This window comes from Arvicola amphibius, chromosome 18, assembly GCF_903992535.2.
Source record: "Arvicola amphibius chromosome 18, mArvAmp1.2, whole genome shotgun sequence".
NCBI lineage: Eukaryota > Metazoa > Chordata > Mammalia > Rodentia > Cricetidae > Arvicola > Arvicola amphibius.
Window position 1 is genome coordinate 12,943,295 of NC_052064.1, and position 13,285 is coordinate 12,956,579.

Here is a 13,285-nt window from a genome sequence, read left to right on the forward strand (position 1 = left end):
GCTCTTCATTCCTCAACTACCTTTACAGGCCAATTTTACCATTTCAAAGGGTTCTGGCCTCAAACTGAGAAGGTCTGTTTGTTCCTATTTTTAATTCTGCTGAAATCATATTCTGTGCCTACACTATTGTGAAGGATATGTTTATGTGTGTGAACTTAATGTCTGTCCCCAACTCACCTTATTTCACTACACACAACCTAGGAGAGATTAAATAGTATTTCTCAATGAATCCAACTCTTTATTCCCTTGATTATATTGTAATAATTCACCCAAGTTAAACATTAATTAGTAGAAATAGATTGATTTCTTTACATGTACATCATGAAACTAATCTGATAATTATCTGGATATTGATGAGCACATTTGCTCCTGCGATAATAGAAAGAACTAGAAATAAAAATTCCCAAAGCATAACTTATTAAATGTAATCTTAATTTGTTTCTTTTTTTCAGTTCCGATACTCTGACTGGCAGGATAAATTGTTTATGCTCCTGGGCACCGTCATGGCCATAGCTCACGGATCAGGTCTTCCCCTCATGATGATAGTCTTTGGAGAAATGACAGATAAGTTTGTAGATAATGCTGGGAACTTGGCCTTGCCAGGTAATTGTTTCTCTCCTCCTCCCTTTTTTAAAAATAAATTGTATTTATTTAACTGGGTGAAAGGTAGCAGAAACTGATCTTAATCTGCGTCATCTGTTTATTTATTGATGTAGACATCTAGGTGACCCTGAATACCACAAAGGGAGTTGTGAAACTTTTATAAAAGTTAGTAAGCACTCATTTAAATCTCAAAAAGCACAGTGTGATGTTTGGCTGACTTTTAAAATAATAAAGACATACAGGAAACTCTGACCCTAAATAAAGAGGGCCCATAGTATCACTCTGCAGTGTCTGTCCTCTGGTGATGTCAGACAGCTTTGAAACACATCCCAGCAATTCTTAGATGCAGTAACTTTTGTAGGTTTTTTTCCTAAGTTTTGTCTTTTTCTCTCTTGCCCATTCTCATTTTAAAAATATCTATTTTCTATGTTTGTTTGGACTAATGAGATTAACTAGAATCGAATGAGGCACTTTACTAAATAGCAACGACCTCAGCATAAATCCAAAGGAATGACATCACATGGGCCCATGTCACCTTAAAGGGGGTCCCAGCCACACCATTAGGGTAAGGAGCAGGTCGACACACTTGTTTGTATATAGTTAAGCTTAATCTAGAACTAGTCCCATGGTTTATCCTAAGCCCAAAGGGCTTGTTCTTCCGAGAGACAATGAAGGTGTAGGAGAAAAACAAAGGGAAGCTTTATTGGTACTTAGATGATAGAATAAAAAATAGTAAAGGAAAGCCAGTCTTCATTGCAAATGTAACTGAGTAGAATATACTCCATCATTTAGATGTCATTACATATACATTTTCATAGTCCCACTGATTGAGAACTACATATTTAGTTTCCATTAAAAAAAACGTAAGTGCAATTATTTAGAGAAAATGTGATTGCTTGATTAATATAGAAGATATGTTTACATTACCACTGATAAATATTAGTGCTTTTCAGAAAGCCAATGGAAGTGTCCACACTCTGCTTGTGTTAGGACGGAATTCCAACCCAGGTCTTCCCACCATCCCAGCTATAATCATAACCTTGTATATTCCTCCAGTATAAATAAGTATGCCTTCTCTATGAGGAAAAAAACTATTTCAAATCAGTTTAGGTTTCTGATGCTAAACCAGTGACCAAAAACCTTAACATAAGCATTGTAAAGATAAGTTGAAAGGGATAATAGAGCTTTAAAGGCCAGGATGATGGCTCAGCAGTGAAAAGCACTGACCGCCCTCCTACGGACCCAGGTTCAAATCCCAAAGCTCACATGGCAGTTGCCAGAGGTCTCCAAGGACACTGCAAACCTGTGATGCATAGACATATACATGCAGGCAAAACACCTGTAGTCATAACATAAAAATATATCTTTATAAAAAATATCCAACTTGAGGCAGAGGCAGATGGATCTCTGTGAGTTTGAGGCCAGCCTGGTCTATATAATGAGTTCTAGGACAGCCAGTGATAGTAGAGAGACTCTGTCAGAAAGGAAGGAAGGAAGGAAGGAAGGAAGGAAGGAAGGAAGAAAAAAAGGAAGGAAGGAAGGAAGGAAGAAAGAAGGAAGGAAGGAAGGAAGAAAGAAAGAAAGAAAGAAAATTAAAAGTATTTAAGGAAATGAAAGAGATAAGAATTTTCTATTTGTTCCCTTTTATTTCATTATCTGTTACAATTATATATTAATGATATCCGTTATGTGTTAATTACACACACACACACACACACGCACACAGATGACTATACCAGGGTGGTACCCATAATGGAACATATCAACCAAAAATTGTCTTCCATTTAGGGTTTAAAAAATTAGATTAATGTGGGCAATACATACAATGGAATGTTGCAGCATTTAAAGGGGGATTCTGATGTATGACACAGCATCAATGTACTTTGAGGATACTATACCAAGTTAAATTAGCAGAGGAATGATGAATATTGTATGCACCATTCACTTATATGGATTGCCTAGAGTAGTAACATTGCATAGAAACATGAAGTAGTCCCCCGGGGACTGTGGGAGCTGGGTTTGGAGAGCTACTGTTTAATGTACATATGATCTTTGATAGTGCAGAAGACTGGTTGGACAAAACTATGAGAATATTTAACACCTTTAAGCTTAAAATTGTCAAAATGGTAAATTTTATTCTATGTGTTTTTATTATTATGACCTTTATTTTAAATAACCAGCTTAAAACAATGCAACTGACTTATGAATGAATTTACCCCTAGACCAAGCATCATAATGTTGCTTCTGTTTTTTTCTACAATAATTCAACGACTTGCTTATTTGGAGCGGGTTCCTTTGTTTTATGTGTAGCTAATTATGCAATTCAGTGGCTTTGAAGTTGGCAGGTACTTTGTGCTAAGGTCCAAATTCAAGGTCTCTCTGGGGAATTGAATGAGCCAGAGATTACTGAGTGGTGGGTTGAAGAGGGTTAACATTCCTGTCATGATGTCCTCAGATTATAAAGGCTGAGGTTTGGACTCCTGACTCTGAAGTCACACGGTCACAGGTCATATTGCCTGTCATGGAGGATTTGTGGTGGGGTTTCCAATAAGTGACAAATTTCTAGTCAGTAATTTATTCTGTAGGTTGTGGAAGCAATAGACTTCATTCTCTTTCAAGAAAAATGAAGTCATGAATGAACTGACTCCAACTGTGGAGTGCTCATTGCTGTGTTTATTGATGTAGGACTGAGCTAAAAAATCACCGGGGTTGAGTTCTGAAGTCTTAGCTAATTACCAAGAGGTGCTTTTGCTTGTTTTGTGTTTTTTAGTATGCTATTTAGAATTTTGTTGGACTCTTGGGCAACTAGACTTACTGAAAGCCGAGTGAGAATGGAAAGAAGGTTTAGATTTCAAAAGGCTCCAAGAACGGCTAACTGTGGCCGGAGCCATCCTTGTCAGCAGGGTGAAGTCACTTCATGACAGGGTTGCTGTCTCACAATGATTCGGTTGTGCGCAAACTGTTAACAGACGTCATTCATCCGAAACCTTAAGAACAGAGTCATAGAAAACAGTTCATCTGAGGAGAATTTGTTATTGTTTAGGGCAATTCTGTGTGGTTATAATCGTCTAGAAAGTTCTGTGGGGAAGTTGCTACAGCTTGCACGCTCTTGTATTGCTTTGTGGTAGAGAAGAAAGAATGTGTTTGAGCTCTGATTTTATTAACCATCCATAGCACCCAAACTGCCTGAACAAATCCCACCCATTTGTTTTAATGCTGGGAAATTCATGTGATAAAGGAATTCCCGAGCAATCTAGAAAGGAGTGTGTCGGTTCACTTTGAGAGTCCCACGTGATAACGCTGACGCTTTCTTTATCCCCTTAATGCCACTGCGTATTATTTTCATCCTTCTTGGCCCATGACTCTTAGGAAGAAGCGGGTAGGAACTGAAATGCTCATAGATTCATCCTTCCTAGAGGGGATAGGGGAGAATCCACTTGAGTTACATTGTCCTTGAGGAAAGATTTTTAAAGGTTTGATGTAAAGATTGGAACAGATAAAAATTTAAGGTTTCACCTAATCTCTAAGTTTACGGGGAGAAACACCTAGAGATTTCTACAAATACTGCGGCTTCAGTATTTATCTGCCTCTCACTCCAAGCATAATACTCAGGGCGGAGAAGGGCACACACAGCTGCGCAGAAGTGAGATGAGGGGATTCCTCAAAGACTAGGCAGCGTCTCAGAAGCTCTTTGCAGCAGCGCTGCAGTAGGAAAACGTGCACTCACCGGGACTGCACTCCTGGCAATCGACCCTGACATAGTTTAAGTTTAAAATAAATTTGAACTTTTTATCTTCCTTTGGAGAAAGATAAGAAGGGCACACAGCCACACAACAGCAAGAAAACATGACCCCTGGGTCATTTACACAGGACAAAAGGATAAAGAAAGAGCACTTCCTCTCCTGGGACCCAGAGGAGTGGGAAGTGCCTGCCTCGTACTTTCGCAACAATGCTTCAGGGATACTTTATCCCGGCTACTTCGTAAATGCTGTAAATAGATGGTTTGCTTCTTTCTTTTTCTGTGGGTGTGTTTGAAATGGAAATAAGCCGTCACCCCACAAATCCATCAGCACAGCGCCATGTGAGAGCAAAGGGCACTCTGCCTAGGCCTACAGAGTCCTACTTGCTAGCTGTGTGGCTTTGGACATGTTTATTTCTCTCTGCTTCCGTTTCCTTTTCCATAACGTGATAACTTTTTGAAATATCCCTACCTCGTCAGGTTGTTATGAAAGTTAAATGAATGTTTGTAAAGTATTCAGAGCAGAGCCTGGCTTGTAATGTCATAGTAATTGTCATTTAAACAGAACAATTCGGAATGTCTTGTTGACATTTTTATCGTATTAGCTCACATTAATCAGTATAATTCTTTTCGGTGAAAGCTACCTAAAACACATATATCCAGTGTATCCGGTGCTGTTAGTAAGCAAGATGTATTGTAAGACTGACTAATTACCGTAGATCCGGGGGGTCTTATTTTTGAGCCGCTCATTTGGGATTTCCCCCGTCTATAATTTTCTGCTTTTTTCACTGGGAAATATGTAAGAAAAAAGAAGAGTTTAAAAATAAAAATTCCAAGAGCAAGTCTTTTGAATCACCAAAAAAAAAAAAAAAAAAAAAAAAAAAAAAAAAAAGGCGCTGTCCACCAAATCTCCAAGTTTCCCTTCTGTCCAGTTCCTTTTGCCTCCTCTGCCTTCAGTATGCTGTGTGACACCTTGACTCTACCTTTGACCAGCTGTTCCACGTGCCTTAGGAAGCTGCTTGGCCACAGGCCCAGGAGTGCACGGGAGGGGTAGAACCAGGACAGCGAGTCCCATCTGTGCCTAAACACGTAGGCCTGTGTTTCAGGGAACTGTAAAGTACCTTGGGTGTGAAAAACAAATTTCTTTGAGAAACTAAGCTGCAGCATCACATAGTTACATTCTTAAAAGTTTTTTTTTTTAGTCTAGCAATTTCTATTAGTAATCTCTCTTTTTAAAATGTTCCTTTTTGTTTTTATTTAGTAAATTTTTCATTGTCAATGATAAATCCAGGAAGAATTCTGGAAGAAGAAATGACTAGGTAATTTATGTGTATGTATACGCTGTGTGTTCCTTTTAACATTCCGCTAAAAAATGGTCTCTTATTGCAGTGTTTTAAGAATATATAAAATACCCGATTTCTTTACCGAGATTCACCTCCGCTAATTGTTTGCGTCCCAGCCCCCAGTTTCAAGAAAGTTGCTTGCTTATGACCCTTTACCTGCATGTGATTCCTAGCAATAAATATCCTTTTCATAATCATGCTAATCTTTTAATAAAATCAGTAAAACACAGTTATTTACTGTTTTAATTCCCATTTTGTCACTCTGATTCCAATGGAGCCATTTATGACACCCGCGCCCCTTCCAGTCTTCCTAACAAATCTCAAAGGCCTGGAGCACAGTGTCTGCATATTAATGGAAAAGAGTCTGTCCAATCAGATTAAAGATAGATTTTTAAACATTGAGAAGGAATCTAGCAACTTTAAAGAAACTGTTAGCCAGTTAGTTACACTTTTGTTCCAAACCAATTTGAATTTATTACCTTTCTTATAAAATTCATTTTTTAAAAAAATAAAGTCTGCAAAATAGGATGATTTGGGGTTTCCTTATGGAAAACCTCCCACTAAGAACTGTTTACATATTTTGCACATTTAGTGCTGTTTGCCACGTGGAAGAGGTAGAGACATTTTCAGAATAAGTACACAAGCTACAAAGACAAATGGTCACCAATTTAAAACAGAGCACTGCCACCATTGCTGGAGGGAATCACAGCAGCGTGTCACTGTGTGGTGCACTGCCACCATTGCTGGGGGGTAATCACAGCAGTGTGTCACACTGTCATTGTGGTGCACTGCCACCATTGCTGGGGGTAATCACAGCAGCGTGTCACTGTGTGGTGCACCGCCACCATTGCTGGGGGGTAATCACAGCAGCGTGTCACTGTGTGGCATTTCAGGCAAACGTGCCTTCCCCATTGCGTTCCAGATACGCCTATTACTACTCGGGACTAGGTGGTGGAGTCCTTATTGCTGCCTACATCCAAGTTTCGTTCTGGACTTTGGCAGCTAGTCGACAAATAAAGAAGATCAGACAGCATTTTTTTCATGCCATCCTCCGACAAGAAATGGGCTGGTTTGACATCCAGGGCACGACTGAACTCAATACGCGCCTGACAGAGTAAGTGTATTGTTGACGTCACATTTCGATGAAGAGATGCCGCACTCTGTGGAAACTGTTAAGGGAAGGCAGATTTGAAACATTAAATCATGACTTTACGTGTTAGTTATGAATTGGGTGTGTATATCTGATAGTCATATAGACGCCTCTCTAGCTTATGGCACACGTCCCGTTCATGTTCGGGTTTGTTTCCCCCTCGGATTATTTAGTGAATCTATTTGAAGACTGCGTGTGTGTCGTACACGCATTTCTCTTTCATGGAGCATGTTACGGGCCTGGCAGGTGCCAGCCCCTAAAGATGGTGGAATGGATGAGCAAGTGGTGGCCCTCACTACAAAGACTTACTTTAGTAACTGTGGGCACTACTTCACTTGTTTAACAAATACTCGAGGACCTGTTAAATGCTAAGCGTCCTCCTGGGGACTTGGGATATGAGCAGACAAAGCAAGCTGCTCTGTCTCTTTGGTGTTTTGCTCCACTAGGAGGAATAAATGACAAACTTTTCCTCGCCGGGCATCTGGCACATGCACAGGTAAGGTCAGGAAGGGAGAGAAGACCAAGGCATTTAGGGTCTCCGTGCTTCACTCCGAAAGAAACGGCAGCCGTGACAAGGTGTGAGCTGGTGACACTGTAAGATTTCCTTTCTTTGGACGGTCACACTACAGTCACACTGACCATGAGAGAACACAAGCAAGGGAACAGGTTGAATACCTCGTATTCGAGATGCTTGTAACCAGAAGTTGGTCCTGATGTGTGGGCTTTTTGGATTTTGACGTGTCTGCAGACACTTTACCAATGGAGCACTCTTACATGGAAAAATCTGAAATGCATTTTGGCATCAACACAGTGCTCATAAAGTTACAAATGCTGGCTGTGGTAAAGAGGGAAAAGAAGAGAGAGGGGGGGAGAGGGAGGAAAAGAAAGAGAGAGAGAGAGAGAGAGAGAGAGAGAGAGAGAGAGAGAGAAGGAAAGAGGAGGAAAGGAGGGAGAGGAATATACATCTTTAATTTTAGAGAAATGATGTTTGACTTAGAATAGGACATTTCTCTGTGAATGTGCTTTGACTGCTGTAATACCGTTTCTGATTTCTTCTTTTAAACAAATTGACTCTTGGCCACAGCGTTAATGCTTCTGTGATAGGATTAACGGATTTCATAGGATCAGCTTCATAGCCTTAACTTCTTAGAAACATGAAGTCATCCTGAGTTTCCTTTGTGTAGTGTTTTCATAGGGAAAGAGCCAAGAGGCTGACTCTAAACAGGACTCACCGTAGGATGGGCATGGTGTTCTTATCTGTGTGCTTATTAAATGTCTACTTCACCTTCTGACTGAAGACCTCCTGACTGTAACCACTTAGGTGTGATCTTTTTTAGTGACATCTCCAGAATCAGTGAAGGAATTGGTGACAAGGTTGGAATGTTCTTTCAAGCAATAGCCACGTTTTTTGCAGGCTTCATAGTGGGGTTTCTCAGAGGATGGAAGCTCACACTGGTGATCATGGCAATCAGCCCCATCCTGGGGCTCTCTACAGCTGTGTGGGCAAAGGTGTGTGCAACCCCAACATTCTTCTGTGTGCTGGCCCGTGTATTCAGAGTGTACATGTATCTACTGCCCATTCAGACTTGTGCTCAGTGTCAGCAAAAGCCTTGTACAGAAGTATGTCATTCACGTAGAGATTTAATATGAACATTAATGTTTAATATGATTCCAAACACTACAGTTCTTACCTTAATCACTATTCTTCATTCACTGTTATCTCTCTGAGTAAATATTCTCATGTGATGTTTGAAATGACAGGTATGGTTATGTTTCTATTTAAGAAAACACAAATTTAAACATAGTCTTCTAAATGATCGAATGAATTATAGAAGTTTTAAATGGGGCAGGGGTTATGGTCCCTGTGACAGTTACATAGCACTCTGTCGATTTTAACTTGTATGCATACACATAAAATCATATTTACTTGAGTTAACATGTTAGAGTTGAGTGAATTTGCTAGCTATTTTTATACACTCTAAGATTGATGATTCACTTAATTACTTGTAACTCTTTTGTTTTGATTTTTTCTCCTCTGCTATCTTATTTAAACATCCTATTATCTAGTTCTACTACCTAGAATCACCATTAACAGTTTGAAAGTATCATTTTCATCTTACTTTGCAAAAATGAGGATAAGTCCTTCTTTTAAGTTAGATCCCCAGAACCCAAATTAAAAAAAAAATCCTGGGTTTGGTTTTACAAGTTTGTAAGGTCAGCACTGGGGAGGTAGAGACAGGCAGATCCCTGGGGATGGCCATTGAGCTGGCCTAGCCTAACTAGTGAGTTCCAGGCCTGGGGAGGACTGTTGAGACATCCTAGACTAAATAGTGAGCTCCAAGCCAACGAGAGACTATCTCTGAGAAACATGGATGCTCAACTTGGAATAAGATAGAGTATTTTTGCTATTAATACTATTTTTATGTGCACAAATATATACACATCTCTCACACACACACAAATTATGACATTAGAAAGGAAAAGCATAATTCATCTTTCCAAGGTGTAAGGTTTTATTTTATCTAACTTCAGAGTTGACAGAAAAAAACATATGAGAGGTGTGGAATTTGGCAGGATTCTCTAATAAGCTTTCCCTAATGATTCGGGTAGCCCGGATTTAGCCTTTATAAGAGGCACGCTAAGACCCGCCTTGAGACCTGGTTTCAGTGTTGAAAAGCGTAGGGTTTGGATGGGGAAATGGGGGGTAAAGCACTGTGGAGACTGTCTTTTACCCCTTCTCTCCATGTGTCTTTTCTCAACAGATCCTCTCAACATTCAGTGACAAAGAACTAGCTGCGTATGCAAAAGCAGGTGCTGTGGCTGAGGAGGCTCTGGGAGCCATCAGGACCGTGATAGCTTTCGGGGGCCAGAACAAAGAACTAGAAAGGTCAGGACGTTTCTTTGTCTGCTGATTCAAAGAATCCACTTTTACGTGGTTTCATTCGTTCTTTTGTGGTATGTGTTTACCGCTCTCTCTTTCCTGGTAGTCACCTTCCCCATATGATAGAAGCATCTGTCACCACTGGCTGTGACTTGTCAGGTTCACACTGGGGGTTCTCATCCTTCTGTGCTCTACAGACTCTTTTAGAGGCCTGATGATGCCTAGGAGCTTGCTTCCCAGCATAATATTTTAACTGCATAAAAGGAAATATGAAGGATCCCAAAGGCCATCAGTAAAGTACAGTTACCAAGGTACTTTCTACTTTTCCACCCCCTTAGTAGCAATGAACTGGAATACAGAAGAGAAAAATCTGAGATGTGGATCTCCTGGTCACAACCCAGGATTTTCTGTGGGGCTGGGCGAACCGGACATAGCTCTCCACCTCCCATCTGGCTTTCTGCCTCAACGCCAGAAGCCCTTCTCTATGGCCATGTGCCTGAGGACACAAGCAATTGCTTAAAAAACACAACAACACAAACAGAAGCAATTTCATTGAGATAGCATTGATAAAGGGCTCGATATACTTAGTTTGCATATCTTGATGAGTTTGGAAATAAATATATGTGTATATAAATCATTAATATTCTCATTAAAATAATTTACCCAATATAGTTGAAATATGACCCCATATAGATATGTTTTTTATGTGAGATTTTTGATACCCACAACTCTTTGAATGTGGTATCTGGAAATTTCCCAAGTTTCCAGTGTTAAATACACGGGTTCTCCAACCCCTTCCTCTTCATTTTCTGGTTCCCCGATCTTCATCCCTCTTCACAGCCAGCATGTCTCTGGTTCTCTAACCTCTTCCTTTTTTCTCTCTCACTGCTGCTTCCTGTACACAATAGTCCCCACAGACCACACTAACCCTCAGTTGGACCTCAGGATGGCAGTGTAGTCACGCCGCTCCGTTACCCAGTGAAGGTAATTACAGCATGCCCACTCTCAACCGGAGCATTGCGTCACCCCGGGGCACAGGGCAATCTTACTGCTGCATGCACCTGGAGGCTCTGCCGCTCAGCGGTGATCACAGTGTTGGATGTGGTGCCCTGGCTGCCTCCTCGAACGCAGCTCTGCTGGATGAATGCAGCATTCACAGTGGATGAAGTACTCTAGAGAACGGGGTGCTTAGAGGCGTTTAGGCAAACCTTTCTGTGTGGCAGCATACATTTAAAAAAATGACTAATGAATTTCCATACCTCATTTGGTTGAACTAAAAATATAGTGACGTTGCTGGGGAGTGTTGATAAAAAGAAATACTCCAGTTTATATGATGTTTTCCCTCAGAGTTTCATTGTAAATCCATTAGGAAGCCAACCCTGGAATTTCTACAGTGATTGAATCTAGCACGGAAGAGTGTAATTAATTTAACCTGATGTAAAAGTACTTTGATTTGTTAAACTCATTCATAAGATTTGTAAATACATATGTGTACATATATAGCTGCATATGAACTTAAAATAGTCAGATACTAAAAATCATTCAAAAGTAAGATGACAATAGGATGAAAAATATAAGAAAATATATTCTAGTATGGTAGGGGCAACAGAAACAAGAATTAGCAACTTTGCTACCAACTATATACCCGTTAATATACTAACTCCACTTTGTAATTATCCGCCAGCCTCGTGATTATCTTCCTAAGTAGGCATTAGTTGGTAGAGTTCTTGCCTCCTTTCTCAGTCAATGAAACTAAAGTCGGAAAAAATGGAGAAAGACCATATGTCCTGTAAAAGGTACTTTCTGACCTTACATCTGACTTGGCAATGAAGGCAGCTTGATTTATAAAGATCCCTTACCCAGAAGAGCAACCTAGGGGAAATTTCCTTTTCTATAGAGAGGAAAGTAGATTGAGTTAAGAATGTAACCATTAAAGAGTCTAGAGTAGCCACCTGGGGTTATCTTGTTTATTTTCCTTCTACCTTAATTCTGACTGGTGATGCTGGCCATGGAGATAATAATAAGATTTTTTTCTATCCCAGGAATGCAACTTCAATTCTGGAGCAGTCATGGGAACACTAGTTGGCATGGGAGAGTTCAGCGTAGATGAGGCAGGCCGGTCAGGAGCAGGCTAGGTCTGTTCTAGTGAGCCCTGATCCTGAATAGTACCATTTCCCAGGATGCTGGGGCTCCCAAGAGTTTATTACCTTTAAAAAAAACCTCCTTGCTGAAAAGAAGTGATTATGGTTCAGGTTGTAATTGTTTTTCTCATCATAACATTCCCCTCTTCATTTTCTGGCAGGTATCAGAAACATTTAGAAAATGCCAAAAAAATTGGAATAAAAAAGGCTATCTCAGCAAACATATCCATGGGCATCGCCTTCTTGTTAATATATGCATCCTACGCACTGGCCTTCTGGTATGGGTCCACTCTGGTCATCTCAAAAGAGTATACTATTGGAAATGCAGTGACCGTAAGTAATACCTCCAATATTTACGAGGAATCTGTGTTGATTTTCCACCCATCTTCTCTTTCTTGTTTAAAGATTTATTTTTCGTGTTATTTTAAAGGTGTGTGTGTGTGGTGTGTGTGTGTGTGTGTGTGTGTGTGTGTGTGTGTGTGTGTGGTGTGTGTGTGTGGTGTGTGTGTGTGTGGTGTGTGTGGTGTGTGTGTGTGTGTGTGTGTGTGTGTGCGTGTGTGTGTGTGATATCAGTGCAAGTACCTACTAGAGGTGTAGGATTCCCCGGACGGTTGTGATGAGTCACCTGCTATAGGTACGATGACCAAACCTGGTCCGTGCGGGAGCAGTATGTATTCTTAACCCTAAGTTATCTCTCCAGCCCCTGCCTATTGTTTTTCCGTCTTCCTTCTTTTGGAAGAATAAGTTGTGATTGTTTGTTTTATCTTTGCTGTCATGTGCGTAGAGCTGACCTTCCGACACATACAAGTCCTAGAGATGAATGGGACCAGATAATAACGTGGTTTGACCACCAGGGAAATACTTACGCATGCAAAGGGAAGTGAAGATGGAATGAATTTATGAATTTATGAGTGGAATAGCATGTATTGGAATTACCCTTATCCTCCTGTTGAGTTTAACTTGAGGATACCGTATACGTCTATTATCATAGATAGGTCATTGTATAAAATAGAATTAAATTCACAACACAGTAAGTACCAGCTTCTTAAAATATGAAAGAAAATTTGTTAGTTCACTTGTCTATGTGAAAGTGAAAATACCCTCATGACATGGTTATGAAAATGACATATTCTAATTATTCTAAAGATTAAAATAAACACTTTTAAACTTTAAATTACTTACAGTCTAAGACTTCATGTAGACTTGATGGTGAATTTTGGTATGTAGTTTTCAGATATATACGCTTTCTCTCCCCAAATTGAGGTCATAATATCTAGGTCTTTCTTGGGCAATCTTTTCTATAAACCATTGATATTTTGTGATCATCATCCCATGTTGGGGTTGGTCAGTACAAAATCATTTAAACAGAAATGTTTCAAAACTTGTTTCTTGCTTGTTTCTCAAAATGAAAATCCTAAGTATAATTTG

At 40.0% G+C, this 13,285-nt stretch overlaps 1 protein-coding gene across 5 annotated transcripts in view; it reads left to right on the top strand.

The window, feature by feature from the left end:
- LOC119804053 (phosphatidylcholine translocator ABCB4) overlaps positions 1-13,285 on the top strand; it is a 53,382-nt gene that overhangs the window by 5,357 nt on the left and 34,740 nt on the right. For 4 of the 5 annotated variants that reach the window (XM_038315594.1, XM_038315592.1, XM_038315595.1 and 1 more), the window contains exons 4-9: positions 453-603; positions 5,604-5,661; positions 6,608-6,799; positions 8,173-8,344; positions 9,598-9,722; positions 12,019-12,190. In XM_038315594.1, the coding sequence (XP_038171522.1) occupies positions 453-603; positions 5,604-5,661; positions 6,608-6,799; positions 8,173-8,344; positions 9,598-9,722; positions 12,019-12,190 (870 nt within the window). Of the gene's footprint in view, positions 1-452; positions 604-5,603; positions 5,662-6,607; positions 6,800-8,172; positions 8,345-9,597; positions 9,723-12,018; positions 12,191-13,285 lie in introns of those variants that run through there. The other variant, XM_038315596.1, reaches the window with a different exon arrangement.